General features: G+C 39.2%; 1 protein-coding gene and 1 pseudogene across 1 annotated transcript; one reads left to right on the top strand and one right to left on the bottom strand.

Annotated features, from left to right (window-relative positions):
- The first annotated feature begins 934 nt into the window (after positions 1–934).
- On the top strand, positions 935–2,054 carry LOC110611548 (transmembrane protein 45B-like). Its single transcript, XM_021751937.2, has one exon. It carries the CDS (start codon positions 972–974, stop codon positions 1,926–1,928), a length of 957 nt encoding a protein of 318 aa, XP_021607629.2. The 5' UTR covers positions 935–971; the 3' UTR covers positions 1,929–2,054.
- Positions 2,055–6,943: 4,889 nt separating this feature from the next.
- LOC110611547 lies at positions 6,944–7,871 on the bottom strand (annotated as a pseudogene).
- Positions 7,872–11,373: the final 3,502 nt, after the last annotated feature.

Here is an 11,373-nt window from a genome sequence, read left to right as displayed (position 1 = left end):
TTAAACGACTGTATACAAAAAAATAAAATTTAATAATTTAAAATAAACTTTATTACTCTTAATTTATCTTTATTCTAATTTAATTGTATTTGATCAAACTTTAAACTTGTCTTATCCTTATTTAGATGGTAAAATTTGCTGAAATGACATTTTATGAAACTTTCCATCGCGCTATAGGTTTAACCAAGATTGCAACCTCTCACTACAAAAATCCTTTAATTCAGTCTTTTTTCTCATTTTTTTTTAATTTTCGCTTAAAAACCTGTTCAAAATTAAATTTTAAGTAAAAATAAATATTTATATCAAAATTATAACAAAATAATAAAATTAAATATGAAAAAAGTTGTGATTTTTACATCTCATAAAATCTATTTTTAAAATTGATCTTTTAAAATTTAATTAAATAAATTGATCCATTCTATAGTGTTTTAAATATGATAATTAATTAAAAAATAGTTAAAATTGATTTTTTTTTTTTTTTTTTTACAAATTTATGGTTTGAAATTGACAGCACATAAATCACATTTAAGAATTTATCCCTTGTCTTTTTTCTTCCCTTAATTATGTTGAGAAGCTTTAAAGAGAAGTAATCAATAGAGGAAATTTCTATTATTATATTATTAAGTTGAAAAACAAAAGAAAAAGAAATCTCTATACTAATAGCTTCTTTGTGAATAATAATGAGAACTGTTTTATTGATTTGAGTTGGCCAAAATTTAAGAAGGAAGCTACCAGCCTTAGACAATTAAGGACCATAGATTCAATATTGAGAAAAAAAAAATTAAAAATAAATAAGTAAAGGAGGGATTTGCACCACTGAATGGATTATCTATTTCAGGAATTTGTACATATTCTTTCAATCTGTTCAAATGAATTTTCCTAGAGAAATTTTACATAAACATTTTACTGTGGTTAATGGTCAATGTCTATAAAAGCCCTGATAAGGCCTTTAGGAAATTGTGCATACAAAGATGGGTAGTCTAATAGGGCATGTATTACCGGGCATAGCTTTCCTTGCATTAGGTTTGTGGCATCTCTTTAACCACATCAAACTCTATTCTCTACATCCAAACTCCTACATTTCTTCTGCTTGGTTCCCCACTTCAAAAGTTAGGCACTTGGAGCTTTTCTTGATCATGGCAGGAAGCTCCATCTCCATTTCCATGGAGCTTTTCATTGGTCCTGAGAGACACCAACCCTTTGATTCTGATGGAACCATACCATCAAATCATCTCAAAAACTTTGAGCACTCTTCAATTTCAATGCTTTTCTTTGTTTATGCAACTTTTGCTATACTTCTTGACAGATTTAAGCCTAAATCTCATCTTGGTCTAACACAACTTCTTGGAGCAGTAGCTTTCGGGCAACAGCTCTTTCTCTTCCATCTCCACTCAACAGATCACCAAGGCCTAGAAGGGCAATATCATTTGCTTCTCCAAGCTATTGTAGTTGTTTCTGTAGTCACCACCCTTATGGGAATTGGGCTGCCAAGGAGTTTCTTGGTCAGCTTTGTGAGGTCTGTTAGCATATTTTTTCAAGGAGTTTGGTTCATAGTGATGGGCTACATGCTATGGACACCAGAATTGCTACCTAGAGGTTGTGAACTTTACAATGAAGATGAACACCATGTGGTTAGATGTGGCAGCCAACAAGCATTACATAGGGCTAAGTCACTTGTAAATATTCTATTCAGCTGCTTCTTAATTGGTACTGCAATTTTTGCAGTTTCTTTTTATATGGGTATGGTTGAAAGATTTGGTACAAGGGAGGATTACTATTGTAAATTACCAAAGGAATTTGAAGAGATGCAAGAAGAGGAAGAAGAGTTTTGTGATGCTGAATCCCAAAAGGAAAAGAAATTTGGTGAGTCAAAGGGTGCTTTTGTTCATATGGAAGCAAGAATTGCACCATTCAATATGGAAAGGTAGAAGATGTGAGAGAATTGGAGTTAACATGATTTCCTCTAAGTTTAAACTCCCTTGCTTGTTGGTATATATGCTGTTTTGTGTAATCTGTATTTGTCCGTTCCTATATATAATATTTGTACAAATATTCGCTGATTAATTTTATTTTTTAATAGATTGATTCGAAGAGAATGTTATTTATTTTAGTGAGTAATTATAAAAAGGAAAAATGTAGGTAAAAATTGTGATGAATATCGAAAGAGCCAATTTTCCATATAGTGTAAAATAAAAATGAAAGAATACATAGGAGAATCCAAATAAAAGTCTCCAACTGCATTTTTGTTAGGAATGATCAATTCGGTCCAATTGGAAGGGGTTGGAACTATTCGAGTTTTGTCCATTTTAAATTTCTGATCTTTTCGGTTGGGATCAAGATTTTTTTTTTGTTATAATTAATTTTTTTATTAATCATATTAAAAAAAAACTTAACAGATTAAATTCAACTAGTAACTTTTTTGTTGACATCAAATGTTTTAGTTATAAGTTAAGGCGCCATTTATTTTATGTAAATATTTTTTATATTTTATTATATTTAAAATAAAAAAAATTATTTGATAAAATATATAAATTTAGCCATTTTATAAAAGATGGTTTACGTTTTTCAGAAAATAAAATTATTTTTCTTATTTTTGAATATTTATTAAGACATCTATATAAATAAATTTATTTATATATTTTATTTTTTAAATTAAAATTAAAAAATAAAAAATAAATTATCTTGTTAAAAAATATTTTTTTAAAAAATATTTTTTAAATAGAAGTTATTTTCGGCAAACACTCATAAAATCAGTATAGATCTAAGATTTTGCATTCACTTTTTAGATTATGAACCCTATTCTAAATTCTGGAAAAAAAAAATTCTAAATTAGAATATTACTTTTTCTTCAAAACTAAAATTTTTATTTATTTAAATTTTAAATCAAATTCAATTTGAATATAATAAATCAAAATAGATGATGTCATGAGTTTATTTTCAATTTTGTGAATTATATAGTTTTAAGTTATTTTAAATGTATTGCATATCTAAATGAGTCATGAATCTCCACAAATCTCATGAATTTCAAATTAATTTAATTAATAAAATCAGAATTTTTTAATTTATGTGCACAATTTAATAGTTATTAAACAGCTCATTTCTAAGCTCCCACTTTTCAAAGCTGCTCCTTTTTGCCCTCCAGTTAGTAATGGAGGATTTTGTTGCTATGCATTGGTCAGTAAATGAGAATTCTGAGTGAGGTAATCAACTATGAAAACATTGAGATTAATTAGAAGGCAAATAAAAAGGAAGAAAAGAGGGAAAAAAAAATTATAAGAGAAGCCAAATTGGATATGAAAATCAACACAAACAAACAGAGGAATCAAAGAAAAAACTACAAAGTAATAACATCATACGCATGTGCATTTGTATTTCGTTTGAAGGAAAAGGTCAAATAGATCCATTGGATTTTATAATGATTTATAAACGAAACATTTAATAAAATTTTCTAACGTTCATGATAGAATAGGGCTCATATAGAATTTGAGAGTAGATATACAAGAGAATTGTGTAATTTTATATTTCTTATTGATAAATCTTTTTCTCCTCCTGCTCCATGATCGATCATGATAGATCTGGTTTTCTTCTTGGTTCTTCATATGGGTCCATCAAATGGGTCTCTCAATGTTCTATTTGATGAAAGGACTTGCAAAATAAGGAAAAACGGTCAGGGGTCTATCGGGGATGTCCCGGTGGAGACCCTCCGACGTTCAAGTCAGATTTTATAAATAAGAGTGGTATATTTAGGCGAGAGTTGCCGAGAGAAAATAAAAATGGAGTCCAGGAAAGAGAGAAAAAAAGATGAAGGTCCTCTCTTTCTTTTACCTGTGATGTATATCTGCCTCTCTGTTATAATGCTAGCTGTTTCTGTCACTCAGCTCCGTACGTACGAATGTGTCAGGGCTCCTTACCACGCCAGGCGGCCATTTAATTCTCCCCAGTGCGCATGCAGGTAGGGCTGCGAGGTGTTTGGGCCTACTATTCTTTCCCACATCACTCCAATGGGTTGGACTTCTTTTTATTGGACCCGGGCTCATGGGGGACCTGGCCTACCCCACGTGTCCGGATCGAGATCTGAAGCGCTGGGTCGGTCTTGCTTAAGGAGGACTTGATGGGCTTTGGGCTATTGTTCTCCTCATGGGCCCGGCCTCGCTCAGGGCAAAGGAAGCCCGGTGGTCATCAATTGCCCCTTTACCTCCTCGGCAGTTATTACATGAGTGGCGAGGGGGTAAATCCTTGAATTCTATATATGACCGCATGGCCCGAGAACTGCTCCTGTCAAAAGCGTTTTTTCCTTGCCTTTTTATTTCTTTGTTTTTCTATTTTGACGTTTGAATGTATGGCGATCTGGAGATGTGTATTTGATGATGAATGATATTTCACCTCGGCCTGTGCCTTGTCATTATTTTCTACTCAGACTGTCTTCTGGTTTTGTCAATTTTACTTACTTGATGGACCAGGCTGGCTCTACTGGGACTTTGCTAGTCGAACTGACCCGAGCTAAGAGCTCGGAGTCTGGTTAAGCTTCTGACTTGCGAGTTTTTCTGACTTGCGAGTTTTTCTTACTCCCATGAGGGCATTTCTGTTTTTGACTCACGATCTCGTCAGTGTTGCGAGCTCGGATATATATTACCTAGAGAAATGTCTTATTTGTATGAGTGCCCCACTTTAGACGATTTTAAACCTTGTTCTTGTTACGAGCTCGGACACCTTGTCCCTCTTGAGATAACCTTCTGGCAGTCAGTGCGGTTTGAGCTGTGTGTTCCACTAGGATAGAGAGCTCGGTCTTTTGTCATTTTCCTCTTCCTGGGTTATCCTTGCTAAATGTTTATTTATTGTGAGTTAATCCGAGCTGTGAGCACGATCCTTCGCCTTCGTTTATCCTTTTATGCGTTCTTGCATTTGTGAGTCTTTTCATAGAGGGAGTTCGGTTCTCTGTTATTTCTTCTATACTTAGCTTTATTCTATTTGAGTGTTTTCATGTCGCGAGTTCATCCGAGCTGGGAGCTCGGCTCTTTGCTTTTTGCTTAGGCTTTTATGCCTATAGCCTGTGACGCTGCTTGTATCGCGAGCTCGGGAGTTTGAAATTTTATTTTCTTCACTTTGGTGCCCCGAGCTCTTTTGTGAAGTCGGACTTAATTTCTTGCTTTTTGTTGAGCCTTATACAGGCTGTCTAACTGTTTGTTTATTCGGTTTTGACTTTTCTTTTATAGGCTTATAGCCTTGCCGTTACAGACATAAGGCCCTTCCAAGCTTCTGGGGAGATCATCCCTGGATTGAGGAGGTTGGACTATCTGTTTTGGACTTGACCATACTGCGGTTCGATTCTTTTGTATCTTAATGAGTCAGAGCTTTCTACTGCCCCTGAGTGTTTTATGGGTTGTCTGCCCTCGAGCGTTTTACGGGCTCTTGGCTGCCTAGACCTCTCTCTAAGCTAGCTGAGTTGGTTTAGTGCCAGTAGTTAATTCTCGAGGTTGATGCCTCTTATGATTGCCCCCGATTCTTTGTTTGGTTCTGTATTTTGGTATGCATTTTGCTTAGGATTCGCCTCGCCTTAATTCGGTCTGCCTATTGGATTTACCAGTACCGAGCTCATTTTCTTGAGATCGGCATAGTGCTTTGACGCTTTGGCGCCGCGAGCCTTGCATTGGCCATTAGTAGGTCGTATTGCTACATGATACAGGCGTTGGGGCGCCTTAGTTTAATTTCGTTATATGCTGGCTATTTTGCGAGATCTAGGTCTTATTAGCCTGAATTTGAGCTCTTTTCAGATTTTTTATTTCTGTTTCAGTACCCTCCTGAGGTCAGCACGGCGCTTTGGCGCTTTTGGCTGTTGTGTGAGATCAAAGTCTCTTTACCTTAAGATTCAAGCTCCTTGTGGAGGTCGGAATTAAGCTTTTCGTTTATTGTCTAGGACCCTAGTTTTTGTGAGATCGGGGCTGCGTTTTTATGAGTTGTTTTTGCTTGTTGCACCGGGAGATCTTGGGGATCTCACCGTCCGTTTTTGCTCCGGGAGATCTTGGGGATCTCGCCGGCCGTTTTTGCTCCGGGAGATCTTTGAGATCTTCGTCGGCCATTTTTGCTCCGGGAGATCTTTGAGATCTTCACCGGCCGTTTTTGCTCCGGGAGATCTTTGAGATCTTCGCCGGCCGTTTTTGCTCCGGGAGATCTTTGAGATCCGCCGGCCTTGTACCTCCTTGAGGTTTTGCGCAAGATTCGGGTTCTGTGCCTGCCTGAGGTCTTTGAGCGAGATTCAAGATTTTTCTGCAAAATAAATGTTTGCACAAAACGTATATAACTAGGATGCTCGTTTGTTAATTCAATAATATTCATCAATAAATAATATGTCGCACATGTCACTTAGTTTCATATTTCGGATGAACGTAAATATTAGCTCTAACTAACAATATTAACTCATGCAGTTCAAAAGTTCAATAAATAATATTTGCATGCGTAAATTTCTCCAGAATTTTTTCAATCTATAAAATGTAAGCAATTATCAGGATATCTAAACTCATAGAGGTATATTTTAATTAAATTTAGTCTTACTATTTACATGCGAAGCATACCTTTTAATAATCTATGAAATCATTTGTATTCAATAATGTTTAATTAAAAATAATTGCCAATAAGTAAAGGCACTCTTGAAATTCTGAAGCAAAATAATAAATATACACAGCAAAGTACGATTTGGGTAACTGGAGCATACATATATATCATGAGTTTTTAAGATAAGTAATTAAGGGCTTGTAAATTTCTCCAACAACAATTATGCTAATGATACGTGGCAAGTTATGTGTACCTTATTTCAATCATCAATTGGCATGATTATCCAAAATGTTACGAGCAGCACTTCAGATGAGTGCAGGTTTTCGAAGACTGAGTGAGTGCGAGTCCATAGTTGGAAGTGCGGTTCGCGCTGATCCACTCACATGATGCCTGATCAGTGGATTTCCTTTGAAGATGCGGAGAGATTGAGGGGTTCATAATGAACCTGAATAAGTGGATCAAAACCATAGGAGGTTTCTGAGGAGGTGATGTTTGCTGCTGAAGGCAGAACAATTGTCTGTTGCTGCATTGGTATCTAATAGTCCACTTCCCTCATCAAAGTTCGATCCTGTCATGGGCAGGTTCATAGGTGGGAGAACTCCTGGTAAGCACATGGGATGAAAACTTAATCCATTTCTCATTGTTGACATCCCATCTCAGGAGGGCATGCGTGAAGAACCCAAATTAACTCATGGCTCTTTCACCAGCCTCAATAGAATAAATAAAAATGTGTTACAATTTGACTTGAAAACCACATGGAGTTCAAACACCTATTTCCGCCCTACAGACTGTACTTGAAGCTGAAGCTGCTTCAAGTATTCAATTGCCTCATCTAGCATTGAAGCCTTATTGGTCTTATTGGAACTTGGAATAAGATTCTGTAAAGCCTTCATTTTCTCATTAATTCCGCTCCTCCTCCTCTTTTCGAATAAGTTATGAACCTCTGCAGCTCTGCTTCTCTTCGAGGAGCTTCTAGGCCGCACCATTTCTAATGGCACCTCTGACACATCTGCACCCTTCTCGCTATCGCAGCTTAAGCCACCTAGATCATTCTCCTCAGAAACCCCTCTCTTTGAAATAACTGAAGAGACAGCATTTTCCGCACTCTCTTTGGCGAAGTAACTACCGGGATCAAAGAAACTGATGCAGGAGTTGCTGCCATCTGCTCGGCAATCTTGGGAGCCGCCGAATAACAATTCAGCTGGAGGTTTAGTCTATCGGCGGCGGCGGCGGGGGAGAAGGAGAAGAGAGAGCATGGTGAAGGAGGAGATTTCTTCGAGCTCCAGAACTGGAGAAGGAGTAGTTTCGTACAGATCGGCCATGGATAAATAAATCTGAGCAACTAGAAAAGATAATAGAGAAAGCAATGTTAGATTTTTTGTGAGAGTCTGGTCTTTGTAAAATCGTCGTTGCTTGACCTGTCCAGCTCTTGAGTGTCCGACCTACGGGCTTGACCATACAGATTCCTCGATGCTTCGATCAAGCGTCCTGGTGCTAAAGCAGGTATGTTCAATCAGAGGTTGAAGGATTGCCGACCTCGTAACCCAACCGACCTCGTCTTCAAGTTGGACGACATACAGAGTTTGAGTTCATCCACCTTGATCAGCTTGGACATTTGATCATTTCTCATTGTCTCCATGTTGCCCCGATACTTGGGGGACACTACTGTGTAATCAAGTTAGATGGCCATGGATCGTGCCCCATCCGACCTCATGCCCTATCCGACCTGAAATGTTAGTCCGACCTCACCTATTTTTTATTTATTAATTTTCTCTCTAACTTGCTAACCTGGAATTTTACAGCCGATCTGAAATTTTGCTTCACAAGATTTCAAAGAAAAAATCAGCCGTAATAAAACCTAATAAATATTGAAACAAACTATCTGAAATACTGTCAAAATATTTTTTTTAACACAATGAATCTTTCTCTTCAGCTGGGTTATTCGCACAAACCTTCATACCTTATGTGGATCTCAATGGGTGGATCTGGAAACTTTAAAGAGAGTAAGATCCTCTTTGTTCCCCATACGGCGCCATTTGATAAATCTTTTTCTCCTCCTGCTCCATGATCAATCATGATAGATCTGGTTTTCTTCTTGGTTCTTCATATGGGTCCATCAAATGGGTCTCTCAATGTTCTATTTGATGAAAGGACCTGCAAAATAAGGAAAAACGGTCAGGGGTCTACCGGGGATGTCCCGGTGGAGACCCTCCGACGTTCAAGTCAGATTTTATGAATAAGAGTGGTATATTTAGGCGAGAGTTGCCGAGAGAAAATAAAAATGGAGTCTAGGAAAGAGAGAAAAAAAGAGAAAATAAAAATGGGCTTTGGGCTATTGTTCTCCTCCTGGGCCCGGCCTCGCTCAGGGCAAAGGAAGCCCGGCGGTCATCAATTAATTGATGATCTGAGATCCAGAAAATAGGGTTTTACAATGGGTTTGTGAACTTAAGAAAAACTTGGCCCTAGAGGAGGGTATTTCCTCCCTTTTATACTCTTTACTCTTCCCACACGAGATGGCCATCCCGCTATAGGACCACCTACCTCTTGTTGTAGGTTCGTACGTATAGGTGACCTCAGGACCATCCCTGTGTCAGGCTAGCATTTAATTCCCTTCGGCGCGTGAGTGGACAAGGCTGCGAAATGACTGGTCCCGCAATCATTTCTTCCTGTGCCCGGGTTTGAGGAAAAAGGACTGGAACCCAGGAAGGTCTGGCTTTAAGGCTAAATTGGGCTGGGCCGGTCTGATCAAATGACTTAAATAGAGATCCAGTCTGGAGGAGGAACGGGTTGGGCCCAGCTTGTTCGAGGGCTTAGGAGCCTCCGGGTCGTGGGCTGCTACTGTCGGCCCGGCCTTATGATGGGGTGGAGAAGCCCCTTTACCTTCTCATCAGTTATTGCCCGACTGATGAGGGGGTAAATACTGAGAATCATAATGACTGCTCCATTTAAATATAGTTTGCCTCAGAACACCCTTTCACCTTATCGTCATATCAGTTTCCAAATTTTCTCCGTCTTCTCCCAGTTTCTGCTTTCCTTGGTTATTCGTGCATGCTGCTATCTGCGTTCCTCTGTCTTTATTTTCACGGTATGTTTCCTCCTTTACGTTAGTGCCCCTTGCCAAACAGTGGAGTATCATTCTCCTCGATCATCATCCTTCTGGTTTAATCAACTTTCAGAAGGATGCGAGCTTGATTTTGCCTTCCTTCGAATCTGTTTATCGAGGCTGGGGGTTCACACCAACGGCGTGTCTGTTCATCGTCTTCTTCAAGGGGGTCAAGATGGACCAAAGATCTCATTATTTTGTCCCTCTTGGAGTCCCGTGTTAACCTTGCCTTTGTGATTTTTGCTGAGAAGTTATCTGACTTGCCCCGATTTTGAAATTTTTTTTTTGCAGCTTCTGAGATGAAAACGGATCAGATTAAGCCCTCTAAGAATTTTGTGCTCTCCTGGTAAGACATGAACATCGCCTCGGGCGCCTCCTCAGTGGTGCGATCAAGGGGGGAGACCTCCCAACACATGGCCGAAGTAAGATCGTCCAAGTCGTCTTTCAGGCCTCCTTCCCGAGCTCCGAAGTCGGGCCCTCGAAATGTTAAATCTTCAAGGTCGCCAAGCTGTAGCTCGTCAGGCTCGGTCACTCAGGCTAAGGTGAAGGTCCTTGCACGCGAGACTAAGATCGCGCCTGGGGGGGGGATGTTCAGGGGGCCCCAGTTAAGGGTGTTCAGGTTACAGAGGAGAGGGAGTCCAGTTCTGCATATGGCGGGAGTGTAGCGGAGGAGGTCGGAGGCAAGCGTCCTGCCCTTACCGAAATGCCGGTCCCGATTCCCATTTCGAAGGAGTTCCGGGCTTCTGGGAGATCGGCTTCTGTCCTCCTTCCTATTGAGAAGAAAAAGGATGCTCCCGTGGTGTCTTTGATGCCTGCTCCTGACTCAGACTCAGGGAATAACATGATTTCTGAAGTTTATTGTGGAATACAAGATGCGGCTCACACATGTAATATAAAGCAGATCATGGTAGATTCGTGTCAGGATTTCCTTGCTGGGCATGGTGAAGATGATCAGCTTGCTATCGATTTTGATGTAGAGCGCTTGTGCTATGAGAAACAAAGATCTGCTGCGCTCAGTCAAGCTTCCGTCGATGCTTTCTTGTTCCATTGCTTTTCAGAATGCTTTATCGGCTTTCTTGTGCCACTTTAAGTAAGCAAAAGGGCGACAACGCTACTGAATTTGCCAAGTGTCATATCCCATCTGTTGTCGTTGAAGGTTCTCTTTTATCCGGCTTGAATCTCCTTTTGAGGGTATTGAGAGGCCTGAGCCATAGAGTGTTGGGTCTCCCACAATCAGCAATGTAGATAGTATAAATGCAGATTATGTAGATGATAGCGCCCCTAGGCATGTAGGTCCTTTAGGGACGGTCTTCCTTCTATCCCGCGTAGGCGATAAGAATAAGCTGTAATATACTTTTCCTTTAATGAAAATTTATTACTGTCTATTACTTCATGTTTATACCTGAGTTATTTCCTGTCTTGTGTTTGCGCTTGAATTGTTTTTGCCTTTGTCTGTTTTTTAATACTCTACTGAGCTATCGCTTGCTTTTAAGCTAACTAGGGTTGAAGACTTAGCCCAAGACTTGGCTCCTGGCTTGCAAATTTCTTTAATTTCACTGGGGTCTTCTTGTCTGTAGGCTTTTTTCGAGCTGGGTTTTCCGTAGGGATAAGACTCTGAGCTGTTGCTCCTTTACGGGTTCTAACCCTATTAGGTCCTCAGCCTGAGCTCGGTTTTTGACAGTTGACCAGTTGTCCTCAATTTTCATTTCATTACTTAATGC

This window comes from Manihot esculenta, chromosome 3 (genome assembly GCF_001659605.2).
Source record: "Manihot esculenta cultivar AM560-2 chromosome 3, M.esculenta_v8, whole genome shotgun sequence".
In the NCBI taxonomy this organism is placed as follows: domain Eukaryota; kingdom Viridiplantae; phylum Streptophyta; class Magnoliopsida; order Malpighiales; family Euphorbiaceae; genus Manihot; species Manihot esculenta.
Note: the sequence above shows the minus strand (reverse complement) of the source record. Positions and strands in the feature narration are given on the sequence as shown.

Bases quoted from the DNA above. Each gene is read 5' to 3' on its own strand.
- LOC110611548 (XM_021751937.2), top strand. From the start codon at position 972: ATGGGTAGTCTAATAGGGCATGTATTACCGGGCATAGCTTTCCTTGCA.